At 39.5% G+C, this 23,509-nt stretch overlaps 1 protein-coding gene across 4 annotated transcripts in view; it reads left to right on the forward strand.

Annotated features, from left to right (window-relative positions):
* Positions 1-23,509, forward strand: part of COL14A1 (collagen type XIV alpha 1 chain) — a 239,651-nt gene that overhangs the window by 212,217 nt on the left and 3,925 nt on the right. For all 4 annotated transcript variants that reach the window (XM_053558381.1, XM_053558382.1, XM_053558383.1 and 1 more), the window contains exons 43-46: positions 5,659-5,694; positions 6,687-6,753; positions 9,568-9,756; positions 22,862-22,939. In XM_053558381.1, the coding sequence (XP_053414356.1) occupies positions 5,659-5,694; positions 6,687-6,753; positions 9,568-9,756; positions 22,862-22,939 (370 nt within the window). The remainder of the gene's footprint in view (positions 1-5,658; positions 5,695-6,686; positions 6,754-9,567; positions 9,757-22,861; positions 22,940-23,509) is intronic.

Genomic DNA, 23,509 nt, shown 5'->3' on the forward strand with positions numbered 1-23,509 from the left:
GTATTTACAGTTTCTTAACATGGTAAAAATGTGGAGTATTTTGTTTTCTGCTTTTTTGTTGGTTTTTATTTGGGGGGGTTGGGGAGTTTTGTTCATTTGTTTTGATTTGATTTTTTGCCTCCAATGCCTGAAAAGCTATTTCTGTTAAGGATTTATTTAGTGGTAATATAAATAGCTCTTATCTCTAGTTGGACCTACTAGTGGACATTCATGTTTCTTTAGCAACTTGTCCATCTGTGAAGTCTAAGGGATGAGAGAGGGCACCGCAAGCACGTTTACTTCCAAAAAGCCATTTGGACTGGGGGCAGGGGAATGCTATATAAATCTTTCTTTTCCAAAACATCTTTATAATGGAGATTGAGTATTTATTTTAACTGAATTAACTCTTTTTCTAAAAGACCATTGCCTGAGAAGCTCTTAGTTTTTGTGTGTCAATCAAAGTTCAAATGAAGCACAAATTGGCTTGTCATTCATACTTAGAGTGAAATGCAGCCACTGATTTTTTTTCAGTTAATACATACTTTGTGAGCACCTGTCACGGTCCAGTTGCAGTCCTGGGAGCGGGGGACACAGAAATCCATAAGGTGGACATAGGCACTGCCTTATGGAACTCACATAAGAGGTCACAAATTATGAGGATCTGCTTTCTCCTAGAGGCTGAAATCCTTCCTTTACAAGCCAGCCTTTGAATTTTTCATCAATTTCTGTTTCTTGGGCTCCTTATTTCCAAGTAATGACCATTCTATAAGACCTCTTATAAAGGACCCCAGAAATCACTTAATTTGATGGCTTCATCTTACAGGGCAACTCAGAGAGTTTGAGTAACTTGTAGGTCCAATGTCCTGGGGGATTTTTCCCCAAAATACTAATGTAAAAGTTTTCAAGCATATCCAAAATTGGAAGAATTTTAGAACAAATATCCTTATCCCCAATATAAAAACTCTAACATTATCTGTATGCAGGCCATTATATTTTTAAATAAAATTCTCTTATGTTTAGTTAATTATTGATTTCATTTGCAACCTTGGAAAATTATCGTATGGCACATGAAAGGGTAGATTTATACTTCTAGTTGAAGTCAGTTAATATTTTCTTTTCATTTTATTAATAGGGCAAAAGGAAACTTAAGATCAGAGGAGGTCAACAGCAGTCTTAGACTTATAATAGATATTTCGATTTAATATTGGACTGAGATGAATATTTGAGTGGTTCTTTTATATAAGAAACTAGTGAGGTGGTTTTGGAAATATAAAGTAATGCAAGTTATTGTCCCCAGTTTTAAGGATCTTACCATTTACATAAAGAAAAGAGAAATCAATGCTTTGACTTGTAATTAAACATGTGTAACAACAAAAATCTACTGTAAAATAACTCATACTCTAACGAAATACTACATTAAAACATTCCCACGTTTGATAATTAAGATTTATGCTTAACACTTTTCCTACATTCAAGTTGTTTATATGCTACATAGATTGGACCCATGAAAATGAGAAATTATAATTTTAAAGAGTAGGAAGAGAATCTGGGACTAAATTACAAAAGACTGTATTCACAAACTTTGGATTTGTCAAGCGGATGTCCAAGAATCACTGAGTGATTTCAAATGAAGGAAGAGCAGCCATCAGTGCATAGTTCCTGAGCTTTCTACATGGTACGGTGGAGGGGAGGGGGGGTGGTATCTGAGGAAGAGGAGTCTAGAAGTTGAATGGAGGATGAACTGGGAAGAGCAGCTTCCATCAGGGAAGAGTCAGCTAAAAGGATGCTCCAGATTCCCCAGTTGCACCTGGGTGGTGAAATAGAAGGGATGGATATGAGAAGAGTTGCAATGCAATGAAGAAAGAAAAGTGTGAGTGTTTATTAAATAGACATGAGAGAGACAAGAAAGGAGAGAAGAAAGATAGATCTGGTGGCAGACCACTTATATATAGGTCATTGTGAAATTGAGATTAGAGGGAGTAAAAGCATTTACCCCTCTGAAATCAGCAAGCACTCTAAGTCAGGGAATTTTCTTTCCCTGGAAAGCCTGTTTGCCTGTACTCCATGGGGTGAAACCAGAATTTTTGAATTTAGATAACTGTTAACCAAACAGAGATTTTGGAGAAGACACTGAGTCTGGTTTGGAATCTGTTGAGATTGAAGTAACAACTGGAAACAGTCTGACAACGTGGCAAATTCCATTTATAAATTCCACTCACTGTCTTTTTAGAAGTGACTATAAAAATTTTGTTCAATGAACATTGCCTCAGAGTTAAAACAAAAATATGAAATTCTGAAGACACATGTTTTGCATTATAAGTGTAATTTTATTTCAGAAACACTGAAAACACCATTTTTTCAGTGAATTTTTTTGTAGTAATAGAAAAATCTCTTATGGGTCAAAGAATAGCTAAACCACATTATGAAATAATAATTCGGTGGAGAATTCATGTAAAAATGAGCTCCCACATTGGGAGAATTAGGGAGAATTGTGTCCCATAATACCAGACAGAAAGTCTATGGGATTTCACTAATCTCATCTATTACTTGAACACCTAAATTGAGAAGACATTATTTTCTTTCTATTTAGAGATATTCCCTAAAAAAATTGAAATAACTTAGCTATCCAGAAGAGATTTGTGAAATAAGTTATGAAGCTTTAGTAGAGTACAATAATAGAATGGAGTTCAACGTGGAAAGTCACGAAGAATCTACTCAGTGAAAATGCAAGTTGCAATGCAGGATTGCTGTGTGATTCTAATGCTGTGGCCTTAAAATGCCACATCTCTGCAAGAAAATGCTGGAGAAGGCTGGGCGTGGTGGCTCATGCCTGTAATCCCAGCACTCTGGGAGGCCGAGGCAGATGGATTGCCTGAACTCAGGAGTTCAAGACCAGCCAGACCAAGAACAAGAACCCATCTCTTAAAAAAAAAAAAAAAAAATATATATATATATATATATATATAGTGGGGCACTGTGCTGGGTGCCTGCAGTCCCAGATACTCAGGAAGCTGAGGCAAGAGATCACTTGAGCCCAAGAGTTTGAAGCTGCTGTGAGCCATGACGCCATGGCGCCCTACCAAGGGTGACAAAGTGGGACTCTGTCTCAATAAAATAAATAAATAGATAAGTAAATAAATTTTGGAGAAGTAGAAGTTGTAGAAGAGCTACTTTTGTTTGGTCAGATCTTTTTTTCTTTTTTTGTACATCAAACTATAAATTTTAATGTTTCCTTTAGAATAGTCTTTTCTAGCACTCTCCAACAAGATGCAAAAAAATAACTAACAGCAAACTACATGTTGGACCAAGTTCCAGAGTTAACAACTCAAAACATGTAAAATCTCTGAAACTCTAAGAAAAGAAGTAGCTGAAGACGTTAACAAATGGAAAAACATACCATGCTCATGGCTGGGAAGAATCAACATTGTTAAAATGTCCATACTACCCAAAGCAATATACAATTTTAATGCAATCCCTATTAAAGCTCCACTGTCATACTTTAAATATCTTGAAAAAATAATACTTCATTTTATATGGAATCAGAAAAAACCTTGAATAGCCAAGACATTACTCAGAAATAAAAACAAAGCAGGAGGAATCACGCTACCGGACCACAGACTATACTATAAATCATAGTGATCAAAAAAGCATGGTACTGGCACAAAAACAGAGAAGTAGATGTCTGGAACAGAATAGAGAACCAAGAGATTAACCCAGCTACTTACCATTATTTGATCTTTGACAAGCCAATTAAAACATTCAGTGGGGAAAAGATTCCCTATTTAACAAATGGCGCTGGGTGAACTGGCTGGCAACCTGTAGAAGACTGAAACTGGACCCACACCTTTCACCATTAACTAAGATAGACTCTCACTGGATTAAAGATTTAAACTTAAGACATGAAACTAGAAAAATACTAGAAGAGAGTGCAGGGAAAACCCTTGAAGAAATCGGTCTGGGTGAGTATTTTATGAGGAGGACCCCCAGGCAATTGAAACAGCTTCAAAAATACACTACTGGGTCCTGATCAAACTAAAAAGCTTCTGCACAGCCAAGAACACAGTAAGTAAAGCAAGCAAACAGCCCTCAGAATGGGAGAAGATATTTGCAGGTTATGTCTCTGACAAAGGTTTAATAACCAGAATCCACAGAGAACTCAAACGTATAAGCAAGAAAAGAGCAAGTGATCCCATCGCAGGCTGAGCAAGGGACTTGAAGAGAAACTTCTCTGAAGAAGACAGGTGCACAGCCTACAGACATATGAAAAAATGCTCATCCTTCTTAATCATCACAGAAATGCAAATGAAAACTACTTTGAGATATCATCTAATTCTAGTAATATTAGCCCATATCACAAAATCCCAAGACCAGAGACGTTGGTGTGAATGTGGAGAAAAGGGAACACTTCTGCACTGCTGGTGGGAATGCAAATTGATACATTCCTTTTGTAAAGATGTTTGGAGAACACTTAGAAATCTAAAAATAGATCTGCCATTCAATCCTATAATTCCTCTACTAGGTATATACCCAGAAGACCAAAAATCACATTATAACAAAGATATTTGTACCAGAATGTTTATTGCAGCCCAATTCATAATTGCTAAGTCATGGAAAAAGCCCAAGTGCCCATCGATCCACGAATGGATTAATAAATTGTGGTATATGTACACCATGGAATATTATGCAGCCTTAAAGAAAGATGGAGACTTTACCTCTTTCATGTTTACATGGATGGAGCTGGAATATATTCTTCTTAGTAAAGTATCTCAAGAATGGAAGAAAAAGTATCCAATGTACTCAGGCCTACTATGAAACTAATTTATGGCTTTCACATGAAAGCTATAACCCAGTTATAACCTAAGAATAGGGGGAAGGGGCAGAGGGAGGGGGGGAGGAGATGGAGGGAAGGTGATTGGTGGGATTACACCTATGGTGCATCTTACAAGGGTACATGTAAAACTTAGTAAATGTAGAATATAAATGTCTTAACACAATAACTAAGAAAATGCCAGGAAGGCTATGTTAACCAGTGTGATGAAAATATGTCAAATGGTCTATAAAACCAGTGTATGGTGCCCCATGATCGCATTAATGTACACAGCTATGATTTAGTTAAAAAAAAAAAAGAAAGAAAAGAAAAAAAACATGTAAAATGCAAATTATATATAATACAATTGAAGCGTCCAAAACAATTTAAATAATTTTAAATATTTTATTTTTAACCTGCTACCAATGTTTTATACAATTATTTCAACGTAAAGTCCCCATAACAGAAATGTAACAAAAGGAATGATATTGAAAGGGTTAAAGTGGCATAAATTTACCAAACAAGTATCAAACTACAAATTGTAAGAGGTAGATTACTTTTAAAGTTGAGAACCTAGCCATTTTTTTTTTTTTTTACCAACTCAGTCATTAATTGGAGGGGAGAAAAATGCAAGGAGAAATGATACTCTTATACTTAGGATGTGGCCAATTTGTTGTCTTTAATCTCTACTAAAGGTTCAAGTGTAAAACCAGGTTTGCAAATTTCCTATTGGGGAACTATTTTTGCTGCACGATTATTAGAGCTAAGAAAAATGTCTTAATAAGAGAAGATGCAGTATCATTACCCTTAGCTGAGTGCAGTATCATAAGTAACTTGGCTTTTTTTTTTTTAACTATTTCTTATTTTTTCAGGGTGTCCCTGGACCAAAAGGGGAGCGAGGAGAGCGAGTGAGTACCCCGTGGTGGTTCTGTTTATTGGCTCCTGCCAGCTTCACACCTTCCACTGCACAGGCCTGAAAACTCATGGCCGTTTACTACTGTGGTTGTTCATTGCTGTCCCCAGCTCATGGGACTGTGAGCATGTTTTCCATGGGTCCAACCCCCATGGGCTGAAAGTTTAGGAGTGTTAATTTCTAGTTGCACTTTGCTGCCATCCAGCTCCATGACATTGGATTCATTTCTTTAAAGATAAAATGGAAAAAAATGAACTCATCTAAGTCACAAAGGGGATTGGATGAGAAAATTAAACAATGGATGTGAAAGGGCTTCAGAAAAGTAAAAGCTCTACACATATGCCAAGTGGTAGCGTGGGGGTTTTGTGCTTCTTGATGCTGCCAAGTTTGACACCTAGGAAGACAATGGAAGAACCGGTCCCCAAATGTAAATCAGTTTAATGTAGGGATCTTCCCTCTCCTTTTAGAAATTACGCAGCTGCTAAGAGAATTGTGCCATTGGCTATAGGAGAAATAGCAGTGAGTGGCCGGAGGTTCATCTGGTTATCTCCATGAAACTTTTAAGGAATGTGTTTAATGCTGTTCAGTTATAAAGTGGGTTTAATATCCTTCCTCCAGGCTGTTATTAGTCTTAAATGAGCCACTGCTTGAGAAAGTGCTGCATTTTATGAGCTCTAAAGAGCTGTAAATAAGACATTAAATATATATGGGTTTGTTTCAAAACTATTAAATTTTTAGAATCTGGGACCAGCTATACTTACTTGAGCTTATTGATCTAGTAAGGACACTCAGGAAACCTGAACCATGAACATCACATTGCTTCCTCTTTCCCTGCGTGCACACCTACCATGGAAGCCAATCCTACCTGTTGCCAGGAGCCAAAGAGCCCTCATGGGAGGAAGGGGCAAGTCAGATGCACAGCCTGGAAGTACTAGCCATGTGGCCAGGCTGTGGATGAGTCAGGGGGATGCTTTTTTTCTCATCCAGGGCGACCTGCAGTCTCAAGCCATGGTGCGAGCAGTGGCACGTCAAGTGTGTGAGCAGCTCATCCAGAGTAAGTGCCTTATGGTGATGGGGCCCTTTCCCCTTACCCACCCAAGCAAGAAGAAAACTCCTGTAAAGCTGTGTTTGGGTGTAGACATGTAAGCTTCACCAATGGCCATCACTGATTCACCTAGGTCTAGGAGATCATTACAAATTACCCTACAGCTCTAAATCAATGGCACAGAAGCTAAGACCTCTGTGTCCTTGGGCCAAGAACTGTCTCTTTGCCATGTAGATTTAACTTGCTGCCCAGATCAAATTTCTTTTTCATCACTCCAAATAAATAGGTTTTTTCCTCAAATGTTCATCACTTGAAAGCTGCCAGAGTGTATCTTCAGAAGCTACCTTCAAAAAGATGATTCGTGGTGTTGATTTTCCTTAATGCACAAGATTTAAATGGATATCTTCTTCTTGTTCATTTCACACCTGTTATCTTCTGGTTCGCTGAAGGTTCTGCCCTTTATTCCTTAGGCTTTTGGCCAAAATACACACACGTATGTGGGCGCTCACACACACACAGGTTTGATGTGACATTGATGTGACACTTGGGCTTGGTGCCAAAAATTAGAACACACTCAATGCAACTTTTGTTCTATTTCTTCATCTTAAGATCAAGCTTTTCAACAGCGCCATATTTTAGTGTTCATTCATTTACATACTTCCGTTTACATATTTCCCTCCTACCCACTGACTAACCACTGGGTTACTAGTGTGGACCTTTTTCTTTGCCAGTAATTTGTTTAGTTTCAGGAAATATGAGGCCAAGTTGACGTGAAATAGTCCTCTCAACCCTACCTTGCTCTGCTGTTTGGCCCCTACCCCAGTAGCAACCCTCTACCTCTCAGTTGGGGCTGATGTTACCCAGTGGTTACTTTATCGGCTCTGGGGTTATATTTCTTTTAACCCAAGGAAGTTTGGGAGTTGGGCTAAGGGAGTCCTGAAAGTGTCTAAGAAAGCCTTATTGGCTGAGTCTAAAATTCCATCTGTGGTTATAAGATAAATCCAAACTCACTCTGGGGGGGAGGCATGGACTCAAAATATGCCTGGGTTTGGCAGAGTTTTTATTAAGACAAAAGTATCAGGTCAAATGGAGTACCAAGCTACTAACTTCAGACACAGTCATAATGCTCCCCATGTTTTAACTTTAATTGTATATTATATTGCCCAGACTAAATTGTGTGTGTGTGTGATAGAAAGAAAGAGAATTTGCTAGCTAAATGTTAACTATTCATGTTTAATGCTAAAATTAGATGTTTAGAAACATAATAAATTATAAAAGGAAAATTGAACATTTGTCACTTTTGTTGTAGAATACACCCTAAGCTAACCTGAACCATGGCTCCTTTTGCAGGTTTTTCATTTCAAGTGCGCAATGTTAATGAGTAGTCCATTACATTAAGAAAACTTAAGGCTTAAATCTTAATATGGCTCACAGACCACAGGAGAAAGATTTCATGATTTTTTTGGTCTTATTTACTATAGAATAAAATTCTCGTATAAATATATCATTATTTAAAACATACTTTAAAAATTGAGGGTTCACAATCAAGTATTTCTCCTTAAGAATTACTAGACTTTTGTGAATGACTTCTGTCTAGTAAGTGAATGCCCGAAAAGGGTTAGATAAGAAGGCCTAAACCAATCTATGAGAGAGAGAGAGAGAGGCCTTGCAGTTGTAAGAGAAGGAAATTGAAGAGATTGCGGGTAACTTGGTAAGACATGACCAATCTACTCAGAGGCTTGAATTCTTCCTTAAGCTCCACTCAAAACTTGATTTATTGATTAGCATATAATTCCTTGTAAGATCTGTTCTCTGGTGTTCAGTTCACCGTGGATCAGAAGAATTATGGTAGGAAGGGTTAAATAGGAATCAGTTCAAGGCCAACATGGTGACAGCTGAGAGTTCCATTTTAGAAGGAGGAAAGTGAGAAATGAGGTGCAGAAGCCTCTTACCACCCAGGCAACAATCACCGGCCTCTTAATAAACCCCGCAGGGGGCAGGGAGTAGGGGGAATCCCTAGAGATGTTCACAGTCCAGGGCTTAAGGAAAGAATGTATTGAACATATTTTAGAATGAATTCCTTAAAAAATAGTTACTATATTTTTTATTTAGCTTTGAATGTTTCAAGAGGGGATAAATGATAGTCATCTAGAAAATTCATTTATGTGGGAAAATCTCATGTCCTGATAATGCTAGGAAAAGGAAGCATTATAGTATCAAGTACTTTATAAATCTGTACTTCTAATTATTAAAATATATTCTTCCAGGCTTAATTGAGTTAAGGGATTGTGGGAGAGAATGCCAGATCTTTTTTTTTTTTTTTTTTTTTTTTAATAAAGGTAGTGAAAGTTTCTGTAGCTGAGACCCAAGTGAAGGTTCCTGAAAAGGGGCTTGGCAACCAAGGGATGAGTTGAGACAGAGCACTTGTCTAGGGATTTATAAGCAAGAGGGTGGGGATACTGCGGGTTGGAAAAAAAGACAAATAACTTGGGGGGCAATTGCTGGAGAAAAGGCAGCTGGGTGAGGGTTTAGGGGTCAGGTGAGTGTGGAGGGTGAATGTAAAATTGATGCTTTTGCTCAGTGATGTTTGTTGAGACGCTGCCGGGAGCCGTGGAATTCTAAATACATAAGATGTGACTTGAATACAATCTGCTGGTAAATATCATCCAAAGTAAAATTTAAAAAATTTTAAGTTGGAGATCAACATATTTCCTTAATGGGTATCTGACAGAATTGTTTGTAGGCTTAAGGAATAATATCCCACATGGTCCCTTTCTTTGTATGACCTTTCTCTGAATGCTATCTCCATGCTTCGTGCCTCAGGTCACATGGCCAGGTACACAGCCATCCTCAACCAGATTCCTAGCCACTCCTCGTCCATCCGGACCGTCCAAGGGCCTCCTGGGGAGCCAGGGAGACCAGGCTCACCTGGAGCCCCTGGTGAACAAGGACCTCCAGGCACACCAGGCTTCCCGGGAAATGCAGGCATGCCAGGGTCTCCAGGAGAACGCGGTAAGCTGGGCCCCTTCTGTCATTGGAATTTCTCAGAGATGGGTGCAGTGAAACAAAGCATCGCAGTGGTGCTCTTTCAATAACGTCTGAAATAATGGATTTAAATTAATTCTACTCCATCCATTCTTCAGACTGAGAAAATTGAGCAATCTACAAATTGTTTATCAAGAGTCACATCTACTTGACTGAAAGAGGAGGGTTAGAATCCCCAACTCACCTCTTCAAGGCTTTTAAGATATTCCTTTGAGAAGGATGAATTTAAGGTTGAATTTAACGTTTCCAGATTGAAGAATTAGAATATGATGCCCCCCTCTGGCCATATGTGGTATCACATACATGTCCCAGCAAGCAGAGAGCTCACTTGGTTGATCAGGTGCCTTTTTTGTGTAGTGCCCACACTGGGTAGCAGTCGGTGACAGCCCTGAGAAAAGCCACGGATCATATCAACATATGGGTTCACATGTCACGATATAGATTGTTTCAGCTCTAAATTTCAAGTTAAAATATTGTTTTTGGTTCATCTTTCCATAATATGAAGCAACAGTTTTATTTTATAGTTTTACAGGGCAATGTTTTGTTCTTCCTACTAAAGTTTCATTAAAATAGAGATTCTACTTAGCCTCCTCTTCTACCACCTATGGGTCTTAGAAATATTATGTAATGCAATAGTAAGATTCCTTCGACTGAACCTATAATTGACCAAGATCTCCCATTCCAGAAGCAGAGAAAAGAGATGAGCAAAGCTACGTTGAGGTTGCATATTAACCATGAAGAAAATAATGGAAAAGAAAGATGACTCATGAAAATGTTTTCTAAGACATAACTTCTAGAACATTAATCTGGGGAAAAGCTATTACCTACTTGCCCTGGGAGTCATATTACTTTTGTGAGATTCAAAGTGTAAAATGCGGATTACAAAGATAGTATTTCATGTTCATTCTTGATCCATGACAACAGGCCTATGTACTTTCTCCTTTGGAAATGTTCTTCCCGCCTTGTCACCCATACATTTGACTTCCTGTTCAAGACTCAGCTTAATGCCTGTTTCCTGCAGGAAATTTTTATTGATCCCTACAGATCACAAATGTCTTCACCCCCGGATCACCCATCTCCTCCTTCCTATCTCTTCCTTCCATGCTGGTGCTCATTGTGTGTTAGTGAGCAGCTAGATTGCTGAGAACAGGGATGGTGTCTGAGTTGCTTTGCACCATGCTTTGTACTTAATAGGTACTCCCTAGAGAGCTGTTGCTTTAATTGTGACCTAGTCCTGATTTTTCTTTCTGAGGACATTTCCCTGTGTCAGCACACAAAATGGGCAGCCGTAGAAAAGGGCATAATTCTCTTACGAAACACCAGAGATCTGGCAGCCTGAAAGGTGGCCCCCTCTGTTGGCAAGGGAAACTTGGAATGGCGTTGGTGGAGGAAAAAAAAGTGACTCAGGGAGCACAGAGCCAGCACCTGAGTTACTCCCAGCAAGTCACAAGTTGTCTTTATTCTTTTTGGAAATCCTAAACCTATTCTTGCCAGACTGAGTCTTTCCTACTCTGCTAGACCACTTGAATGATTAAACCAGAGAAAAATCACCCAGGAGTTTTAACAGAGCAGCTCAGACAACCCTTCGAAAAAAGAGTGTTTGTGATATAACTTTCTTTACACACATTTTGATATCCATATATTCTGAAAGAGCACATTCGACAAACAAGATCCTGAATGCTTTTTACTACTGCACATTGGATGACAGTAACCCAGGAAGTGAAAAATGCCTTTTGAGCATGGGGGGAGGTGACTTTGGTTGATCATCAGTTAAGGATGTGATTTTGAGATTACTAGGTTGGAATGTGATTTTGAGATTACTAGATTGGGGTTTATAGATCAGCCTCCAGGGGATTCTTTATTCTCAGCAAAGTTATTTCAGTTGCAGCTGGGATTTGATGTTTGTTGGTTCTTAGCCTTGTGATCCAAATGCTCAGGAAAGAATAAGAGGGAAATGTCTGTCTTTCCACTAAATCCAAACAGTAGAATTTTAAAAGTGAGGAGTGTTCAGTCATTTTTTCCTCTCACTTTATGTAAAAGGAATCATATGAAGATATTGAGGCCAAAAGAGGCTCAAAGTCAGCCAATATCAAAATAAGAACCAGAGATTGTATTTTATTCTGTTGTGTAAAATATGATCAGCATTATTCTCTATTTAAAAAATCTTAATATAATACAATATTATAATGAGCAAAAACAAGTCTTATTACTAGGCAGTGTATTTAGGCAAACAATAAACTACAAAAGCAAGATTGAAAGAAATATGACTGTTCAGCATTCTGGAAGAACTCTGAGCTTACCCCACTTTCTGTTGTGGCTTCATATGAGCCCCATATGAGTCTTCCCAAAAAACTCCACAACTCCATTCACTTTGGCCAATTTTACATCAGAAGTTCTCCATATGATTTTTCTGTTGTAGTTTTTCAAACTTGTTTTTTTTTTTTTTTAGAGACAGAGTCTCACTTTGTTGCCTTTGGTAGATTGCTGTGGCATCACAGCTCACAGCAACCTCCAGCTCTTGGGCTTAGGCCATTCTCTTGCCTCAGCCTTCTGAGTAGCTGGGACCACAGGCACCTGCCACAACTCCTGGCTATTTTTTTTTTTTTTTTTTTTTGGTTTTTGGCCGGGACTAGGTTTGATCCCGCCACCTCCGGCATATGGGACCGGCGCCCTGCTCACTGAGCCACAGGCGCCACCCCCTATTTTTTTTGTTGCAGTTTGGCCAGGGCCGGGTTTGAACTCACCACCCTTGGTGTATGGAGCCGGCGCCCTACTCACTGAGCTACGGGTGCTGCCCAGTTTTTCAAACTTTTAAAAACAGAAACATGATGCACAGTAAAAAAAAAAAAAAAAAAAATACGTTTTCTATCATGTCACAACATGCTTACGCATATGTATGCTTGCAAATGCTTGTAATTGAGACAAAAGAAATAATGTTTAGCCTTGCCATTGTGTTCTCTTTTCTTCTTTTATTAAAAGGCAGAGAAGATACCTTGAATTTTATGACTTCAGTCTGAAAAACACTATTTCAGTGCAATATCTTTGATTAACCCCTTCTTTATCAAAAAATAGCATAAGAATATATGTTTTTAGAGAGCAGAAGAAAAATGACAGTATTCCCTCCATCCGTGCCTATGAGGCTTGTGATTTTTCTTGACCTTCCTTCTTTGGAGTTGTTCTTCTCTCTCCTTATTAACCCTTCATCTCCTTCAGCCTATACAAAGTCTTTTTCATAAGTGTCTGTGGAACACAACCTTATAAAGTCTTTTTAGCCAGCTTCTCACAAAGATTGTAATATACAGAGAATCCTTAGAATTTAAGGATTCAGTGGGATCCTGTGGTTCATGCCATTCAAGTTTTCTATCTAAAGCTTAACCTCCAACTTAGATTTGTCTCATTATTGGCATCCAAAATTGAAGAGGTTCTATTTGCAAAACACCAGGCTCATGGTTTACATCCCAATTTCTCACCCTCATCATTTGTAATTACTGTTAATTTATGTCAAAGAAAAGCAGCCCCTCCGTGGATGCTAGCTGATTACTTCTCCCTGTTAAACTTTGTAGTGTCTTCACAGAAACAGCTCTATGAATCATGTCTTCTCATTATTCCAAAATTCAGAAAGGGGTAGGATCGACCCCAAGGTTCCTCGTTTGTTCACTGAGCTGTGACCATCCAGTGCTGGCTATTCTGACTTCAGTCCACTCTCCACTCCTGGGTGGGTAATTTCATCCTTGATAGTCAATTCTTTTCTAATTCTGATCATTCCCTGATGATTCATTCCCAGTGATTCATTTGTTCATTTCCTTCCTCTGTTCATTTAAATGTTCATTATTCACACTGGCATCTTGAACTATATGTTAACCAAACTTTCTTAAAAAGAATTAGGAAATTTCTCTGACTTTGGCCTTTATTCAACCTCTTCGGTTTCCAAGATTCCCCAGAGATTATTGAATCAGAGGAACTGCCTAACTATACATTCTCATTTTTAGATTGTATAGCCATAGCAGCTGTAATTTATATCTGGGTTTTATACAATATATCAGAAAAAATTTATGAAATACAGGGCCTAGGGAAGGCTGTTTGGCTTGGCAGTGTGTGAGATGATACGGTTATTTATGACTTTCCACTTATTAGGCTTCATGCTCATCTGCCAATTGCTGTTCTCAGACCTATTCGCACACTGTTGCATTTGGGTAAAGCAGAAGACCTGGTCTGGATAAAGAAGGAAAGTGAAGCAGTAGTGAGCATACAAGATGGGATATGGCAGGTGCTAAGTGACTTCAGTAAACGGTGTTGGGATGTAGAGGAAGGCATCACTGTAGTCTTGGGTGACAGTGCTAATGTTCGTGAAGCAACTTCTCTGTCCTTTGTTATGTGTGTGATGGATTGCTCATGAAAATCTTATTAGATCATGAATAAACCCCATTTTAGGTGAGGAGACTGAGGTTCAGCCCCACTGCTAATGTTCCACGGTCACATCATGAAACAGTCAGGGGACTAGAACTCAAATGCAGGTATGTAGGATTCTCATCGGGGCTTGCTTTGCTGTGCCCTCCTGCTGCCCTGGAATTACTTCTTTAGTAGGGGGTTCACGAGGAGAGGCCAGGGCTATGCAGGGGGTCTGGTGAACCCCATTTCAGGATGACGCCTAAAAACCACAAATGCAAACATGTGACCTGCTGAATCGACCAGAATGTCCTGGTGGGTTGTGGTTATACTATTTCCAAGCTCCTATGCAGTCTGTTTTGCTATCTTTGGATGGCTTTCGGGTATCCATGCTCAGCAAATGACCCTATAAATCTGGATGATCCACTTGGTAAATATGAACATAATAGAAACGTTTTCCATTGTTAGACATTTTGGCACCTGACCATTCCTCTAGGATTTTATTATATATAAGAGCCCAAGCAAGGCAGTTCATTACAGGGAAACTGTAAGTCAGGGATCTGGCAATTTGGGGTCCAACTATTGAAGTTATGTTTCTATTAGATCTCACCCTGGGGGCAAATAGGGGAAAAACCTGGAATGTTACAATTCAATTCTGTTTTATTTCTGATATTTTAGAAAGGAAACCATTTTCATCTCACTGATTTGTGATGTTGCTTTCACTGGGAGTGGCATGATGGAATGGAAAGAATTCCATGGTTTGGGGCCTCAGTCATGTATAGGTTAGGAATTTAGCTTTTCCATTAACTAGCTGTGTTATCATGACTTCTTAAACTTAAAAATCTAATCTTGGGGCCAGGCACAGGAGCTCATGCCTATAATCTCAGCATTTTAGGAGGCCAAGGCAGGAGAATTGCTTAAGGCCAGGAGGTGAAGACCAACCTGGGCAACATAGTGAGACCCTGTTTCTACAAAAAAATAAAACTACCAGTTATCGTGGTAGGCACTTGTGGTCCCAGCTACTCAGATGGCTGAGGCTGCAGTGAGCTATGACAACACCACTTCACTCCAACTTGGGTGACATAGCAAGACCCTGTGTTAAAAACAAATGAGCAAACAAAGATTCTAATCTCTCTCAACCTTCATTCACTCCTTCACCCAGGACTTGTTGAGCAAGTCCTACACGTCAGGCTCGGTGATGGGTGTTGAAAGCATGGTGGTAAACAGGGCGTATGTTTCCTGACATTCATGGCACTTACTGTCTAGTGGGAAGACAGATATTAAACAAACAATATATGAATAGTTTAATTGTAGTTGTGATAAATGCTATAAATCATGCAGGATGGTATATAAGCATAGAAGACTCTGACATATACTACAAAAGTCAGTGATGTTTTAGCTGAACCCTGTACAGTTAGAAGGAATTGGCTTACCACGTAGAGATTATTTATTCTGATATGTATTTTTATGTAAAAACAACCTCTTATTTTTCCTCAACCCAAAATTTCCCTACAAATATCAAGAATGTCTCCTAAGGAAGACACCGCTGCTACAAAGATCCATTTCTTTGCACAACACAAAAAGGAATAGCATAGGTGGAGGTGGTGAGTGAAGGGCAGAATAAAAACCCAGGGGAAGAGAGATCCAGGCAGAGGCCACCCTTTGTGAGTCTTCATAAGGAATTCGAACTTGATCCTAAGAGCAATGTAGATTTTCCACAATCTCTCCTTTGGCATGCCATTATAAAGACTTATGCCCGTCTACATCTGCCTCTGTTGCGTTCACAGTGGTATTCTACTAAAATAGCAAATAACGATTATGTTATGCAAATACATGTAAATTGCCTTGTTCTTTTCAGCCACATGCTCACTGGCAAACAGAACTTCCCCAAGCAGACAAAAGTAGGTAAGGAATCACTTCAGTCTTGCTCTGACACCATCAATAAGTGACAGCCCCTTTCAGAGACTCAGAAATGGCAGCAAGGTAGGGAAATGCTGTAAAAGATAAACCTGTGTTATGTGTCACGTTAAACTGTGAGTCAACAGAGCCAAGACGCACACAGAGAAAAGTGAATTCCATGTTGATTCAAAGCTGGGAGAGAAAAGTAGGGTTCTTGTGTTCAATATTCCTGTGGTTAAAAAGGCTGTTAAAGCTGAAGATGAATTTGGCAGAGAATTTTGGGAAGAAATCAGAATAAAACATAGCTGCCCTGAGCCAAGAATGTTGTGATGGTAAGGATTATTTCCGTGAAACTTCTTCATGCCCCATGTATCCTGGCTTATTCCTGGAAAAAATGATCTCTATGGGACAGATTGACTTGACCGAAGACAGAACATTGGTAGAGCTTTAGTTATGATTTGCTGGTCAGCACCTAAGTATTGACGCATCTCCCTATGATTTTGTATTCCAGGTAAAATGACTCTAGTTGCATGAGTCCTATTCTTTTCATTGCTGTTAATAATCTGCTGACATATTTTCCTTTCTTCCTTTCTTGCTTCCCTATTTCCTACTTCTCATTGCCTGAGAGATTAGAAAAAAAATTTTCTCTTTTCTCACCTAATACTTATCTACTAAAATCCAATTGAAAGAAAAAGACCTTTCTCTGAAGGTTTGGTGGACTGGGTTTTCCTAATGCATAGGCACCTTAAGTTATAGACAAGGAATGGTCTCCCTTCTTTCTTTTTGATTCATCTCTTAGATTTTAAATATTTTTTTCCTATTACAAAGTGACTCTTTACATTGATTATGGCTGCAGAAAGGAACTCTATGTATGTTAGTGAACTATTGCTATGTAACAAATTACCTTAAGACTTAGGGGCTTAAAACAACAAACATTTATAATCCCAGTTTTCGTGGCTCAGGAATTTGGGGTTTAGCTGAGTGCTTCTGGCTCGGGGACTTGCGTGAAGTTGCAGTTAAGATGTCATCCAGGGCTGTGGTCATCTGAAGGCTGTCTAGAGCCCAAATCTGCCAGCACCATGCCCCCACATGTGCACTGTTGTCTCTTGCCATCTCAGCACTCTGTCACAGCGCGCGCCCGCCCACCTGTGCTTCTTTACCTGGCTAATGCCTGCTCTCTAGAACACCATTTCGGGGGTCAGCTGCATGGGAATGCTTTCTGCAGGTCTCCACAGATGCCTCAGTTCTGTTGTTGCTACTCTCACACCGTGTTACAGCTACTTCTTATTGGTCTGTTTTCCCTGTGATGCTTTTGACTCTGGATTCCCAGGGCCTGATATGACGACTGGGCTAGGCAGATTGGTTTTAGTTTGCCATCTTTCTGGGATAGTTGTCTGGTGCCTTAGGCAGGATCAACCAATAGGAGGCACCGAGGATGCCTGGAGGGTACAATGGAGGGCAAAGTTAGGGTGTCTCTCCCCTCAACAACCTCCCTCTCCTCCTGTGCAACTTCTATTCTCCTGCTTCCCCTGGACACTGTCTCCTTCTGCATTAGATCCTGCCAGAAGACTCTGAGCTCCAGCTCCAGTCACACCATTTTTTCCTGTTGTCTCTGCACTCCTAGGGGTGCTAGTGGCTCCCTATGTTGCAACCCATAAATTTGTTGTCTTCTGAGCCCTTCCATCACCCATGTTACCAAGTCTCTGTATTAAATTCCCTCTGCCTGAAAGATCTGGAGTGGTTTATATTTCCCTGGCAGAATCCTGAATTGTAAAAGCATAGTAGATAGTCAGTTGGCACATGAAAAAGGCAAAAGAAGGAGGAATTTTAGCCATCATTTTCCAGGTTTGTTTACTTTGAAAACAACTATGCATTTATTTTCCAGCTTTGGCCATCTCAGCGCAAAGCACAGAACCCCCCATTCTGGTACTAGTCCTATAGACCAAACAGAGATAGCAGGGCTTTGCAAAGTGTATAAAAATACTCATTAAATTGAATCTTATTAACCTACCTTCTTTTAATCGGGTACTAGGTCCAGCACCTTGTATTTAGTAGGCATTATCACACACACTGAATGAACAACAGACTATGTTTGCAATTGCCAGTATTTCCCAGGCAACAGACAATATAATAACACAGCAAGCCTTGATCTACAACTTCTGTGATTTTTTGGTACAATTTCATTTCATTCCCCAGGCCTTTCCAAATTCTGGAAATTCCAATTCTGGAAATTTTTCAGAATGTCTGGGATCAGGAAGAAGTCACTGTGCTCCGTGGAGCAACATGAGGAGGCTACAGCCAGGAGCACTTGGTGTGGTCAGGGGGCCATAAAAATGAGTAATGGTAAAATCTCCCAACTCAGAGGCTAACAGTCCAAAGAAAATAGGAAACAGGCACTAAGGACCAGACCCTGGCTACAAAGTCAGTGTGAACAATATAAATCCACTTAAAATCAGCCCTAGATCTTGGTCAGAGCAGCTGACGGAGTGTATAACCTGAGAGAAGGAGCTGAGGAAACGTGGTGATAAAGGCAGGTCAGGTTGCTGAGTGTGGGGCCGGAGAGAATGCATAGATGGATTCAGCAGTTCCAGGAAGCCACAACCACAGCACACAAGATAAGAAACTCAGCCACAGGTCCAGCTTAGGGCAGAGAGGCAGGGAGTGCAGTGGGTGAGCATAGAGGCATCCAGGCCAATCTCTCTGGGTTGAAATGTTGGTTCTGTTACTTCCTAGCTAAGGACGAGTGAGTTAACCTCTCTGGATCCAGCCCTGCTTCAGGGTTGATAGTAATTTCTGCCTTCATGATTCTCATGAAGATTAAATAAGTTGGTATGTGTGAATCATCTGGCATTCAAAACCTACCGAGTAATTTATAGGCATAGCTGATAGACCAGGGGCCACATTTTTGCTTCTTCAAAGTCTGTAATCCAACTTTTTTATTTCATTCATTTGTCTGTTTTATTGACAGATATTTCTTGAGTGCTTAGTGTGTGACCAGCACTGGGAATACAATGAAGATCTGTAATAAATAGCTTTTATGAACCAGAAATAGAAAATATTGGAGGGTCACTGTTAGATTGGTGTTAAGGGAGAATCAGGTAGCCTTGAGTGGTTCCAGAGAGACTCTAAAGAATGAATATAAATGTATAGAAAGAATAAATAAAGAGAGAAAAGAAAGAGAGAGATGAAACAGAATAGACTTCACTCTGATGATCCTAAATATTATTTTGGTAACTCCACAGAAAATTAAGGGTATTTTAATTCTGGCTAAATCGTATTTTGGGCAAATTAGATCCTTATACAAATAAACTCAATATACATTAATTATGCTCATGAAAAAAAATAATTGCAGAACCTTAAACTTAATTGAAACCAATTATATTCATCTCCAAAGGGCACTAGTTGTTGATATCATCACACACCACATAAGGAACTCATTAGAGGAAGATGTGTTTGTATAACTCAGAATTGAGAAAGTAAAAGTGAAACTCCAGTATAAGAAATTTTGTCTATTGATCATTTGAAGCCACGTATCACAGGCAGCTGAGTGTTGGTCTAGGTATTCAGTCAGTTAATCTTCCAGGATTCACTGGACTACCTATTAATGGTGAGACTCTCCTGGAATCTGATGCTGGGGAGATACATGAGGCGTGGTTCCCATAGTCAACAGGCTTATAGTTTTGGGCCAGAAGGTTATGAGAATAGGCAATGCCAGGGATAAGCTGTACCAAAGGAGACACAGATACTATGGAAGCATAGAATTATTCGTGCATTCATTCAGTTGTTAGTTCGGTTACATAGGATGTGGGAGACACCATATAAAGCGTTGGGAATATATCCATGAACAACATAGATAATCCTTGCTCTCTTGAGTTTATCATGCTTCTGCCCATTGTTATCATAGAAGAGCTTCGAGTTGGGTCTTAAAGAATGAGGAGGACTTATTGAGGCAGGCATCGTGACTGGGTGTTTTGGAAAGAGGAAATGTCACTTGCATTTGGAAACTGCAGGGGTCTCCGGGCTCTCAGTGCCTTTGTAGATAGGACACTGACACTCAGCCCTGGTGACCCCCTCTCAGCACCAGGTGGCCCAACCTCAAGTCCCCACAGTTTTGTGATCAGTGATGACTGTGTTTTGTCCGTGAAGAATGGCTTTATGGCCAGATTATCCTGCCCTTGAATGTATCATGCACAGTCACAGGCACACATGTTAGGACTCCTGTTTTCTATCCTTTTAATTAGGTCCTACAAGGCTCATCAAAAATATTTCCAGATATATTTTTGAAGATCCAAAGTCTCAAAGTTTAGCTTTTAATTTCAATCCTCATCTTAAGTACTTAAATATTGATTTTTTTTCACTCCCCAAATTGTCTATAGCCAATGTTAGTTGTCATGGACATGAAGACCATAAATGAACATATGGACAGATATTAATATATTATTAGCCTGTATGTAGTTTGGAATGTAATAGCTTCAAGGATAATAAAATATTAGATTCCCTGATAACTTACAATTGTATGCATTCCCTTTTTCTCTTCCTTTGTTTTTTTCCATGACACCTAAAGGAGCTGGAATACTTTTGTGAGGTTCTTCCTCTCTAACCTTGACTGATGTTACAGATAATATCAAATTCAACTTTGTTTCTCTACATAATTATACAATTAAAACGACCAGATTTCCTACTGCCAATCTTATGAATAAGAAAAGGATAAGTCAGAGAACCATTATTAGAGTATTATTCCCAAGAATACTTTCCCAGGTGTCCTGTTCAGCCTGATCTATGTCCTCTGCTTGTGGAGGCCGTGAGAGGCCGCTGAGTCACACACATTTAATCAGGAGCAGCCTGGTGTTAGTCATCAGCATATTTTATTATGTTCTAATTCTTTCAAAATTCATGGTTCCCTGTGGGGAAAGTGACTTCAATGCTAACATAAGAAGAGGCATTTTCTGCTAAACCCCCAGATGCACAGAAGGACACAAGCATTGACAGATGAGTTAGTTTCTATCAGCTAAAAAATACTGACTCCAGCTAGCTCCGGAATTAATACCCAGTAGACTTTCCCATGGCGGTTTTCTCACTGAATAGTTTGATTAGCAATCGAGCATTAAATGTTGACTAGTCAGAGTTAGCTTTGTGCTTTGGAAACTCAGATGAGACAATATTTTTACTTTGGAGAAATCGTCATCTTTCTCTGGGCTCTCGAGAGAAGCATCAGAGAATCCGTGGTAAGAACAGGCACAGAGGTCAGTGCCCTGGGCTGTCATTGAAGTATCCGTCTTTATGAGCTTGGATGACAACCTTGGATGCAAACCACCTGCCCCAGCCTCCCAGAATTGTGGGATAACAGGTGTGAGCCACTGTGCCCAGCCAAAAAGGGCTTTTTTTTTTTTTTTATTGTTGGGGATTCATTGAGGGTACAATAAGCCAGGTTACACTGATTGCAATTGTTAGGCAAAGTCCCTCTTGCAATCATGCCCCCATAAAGTATGACTTTATGGGGGCAAGACATGAAGATTCCAAGCTGTATCTTGACCCCAAGCGGTAGTTATTAGGAGCACAGAAGACACCAAAGGTTCAAATCAGGAGCACCCATTATATGGGCAGTATAAACAAACCAATGAGCAAAAGACAAAATCTCATTAGCAACTCACCAGAATCTTCTTTATCAACTATCCTCAGGAAAAAAAGCTATATCAACACCTTGTTTTTTTTCTTTTCTGAAAATTATAAACCAAGATGTTAAAAGTGATTATTTTTAAGTCCTGGGCCCTCACTTGTTGTATCTTCTAATTTGCCTGCAGTATGTTGCATAATATTTCCAGAAAGATAAAAGTTATTTGTAATTATAAAAATTTTAAATCCCTTCCATGTCTGCTAGTCAAATTGGCTATTTTCATTTATTATATTTGTGTTTCCTTCTAGGCTTTGCCAGTTGCACATAATTTTTCAGTAGGCGTAATTAAACAGAGAGGCATTTCTGCGTTCTGCTATTCCAAAGCATTGTTGTATATGAAAAACAGATAGCAGAGACCTCTGATGTGAGTCAGGGTAACCCAGACCCCAAGGCTAATGCAACCCTGTCTTGGGCCCCAAGACAGGTGCTCTCACCTGTCAAGTGATCTTGTGATAGGATCTGTTTGGATGATGAGGTGTCATGTATGTTACTTTGTTGTTTGCCGGTGAAAATGTATAGTTTGTTAATAGTACTGTAAATTATTTGGAAATAGAGGTCTGCTTGATGGAAAAGAAACATGAATTGGTTTAGATTTTTATGGGGCTGAATCAGCCAAATCAAACACAGGCTTTTCTGAAGCTTCCAAGTTTTAATGGAAACTCACGCGCCTCAGAACTTTGCTGCCTAATTATAATTCATGCCTTTTGCAGATACATTAGAGGGTGGACGAAAAGGAAAATGTTAGACGTGTTCACTTGTGATTTCTATTGGGTTACTCGTGGAGTGCCAACTGCATACGTTGAATGGCCTGGTGCATGCAAAGACATAGACCAGTTCCTGGCAGGCTGAGCACTTAAGTAGGAAGGAGAAAGATAAACTTGCAGGATAGCAAATGCAGACGACACACTTAGATACAGCACCAGCCTTCAGTATGGGATTTGGCATTAAGCTACCAGTGTCAGAATTTAATTTAAAAGTCCCATGGGACCTATAACTCCAAACTAATCCACTCCATTGTCTTCATCAGAGAGGTACGTTTGAACCCCCAGAAAAAAGAACTACCAAGATTTCACTTTAAATTGAACTTTTAAACAATATATTTATTTTGAACAGGTCTAACTGGTAACAAGGGAGAAAAAGGAAGTCCAGGTGTTGGAACTCAAGGTCCAAGAGGTCCCCCAGGACCAGCAGGTAAATCTTTCTACCCAATAAGAAACAGCAAGATGTAGTTATTTTTAATATTTACTTGATATCGTAGGAAAGGAAAACAGCCATGTTATGATCTTGGCTGTTATAATCTTCAGTATAATCTAACTGAAATGTCTGTATTTCTCAATTATTTTCTTGGGAGGCTAATTTGTTAGCCACAGTCCTTCCAATATATAAGACCAAAAAGTTACAGCATGGTCAGGGATCTTATTGTTTGCATGAGTTAGGATAGACTGTGTTGTAGTAACAAATAAATCTCGAGTGCTTAGTGGGTTGACACAGTGAAGCTTTATTGAACACTCAGACAGTTTGATGGGGGAGGGTAGCACACGCCTTCCTTTGGGAAGCTGTGACCTCCATCATGAATCATATGGCCTCCACGAGAAGGCACATCAGTCTAACTCCTAAACAGAATGGTGAGTCACTTGCATTTCTATTTCACTGTGTGGAACAAGTCACATGGCCCCGAATGAACTGCAAGGGAGACAGGAAATCTAGAGGAGCACAAAGATGTTCTGTAAGCACAGGTTGTTCTGCCATCACGGTCTTACT

Source organism: Nycticebus coucang, chromosome 13, assembly GCF_027406575.1.
Source record: "Nycticebus coucang isolate mNycCou1 chromosome 13, mNycCou1.pri, whole genome shotgun sequence".
Lineage (NCBI taxonomy): Eukaryota > Metazoa > Chordata > Mammalia > Primates > Lorisidae > Nycticebus > Nycticebus coucang.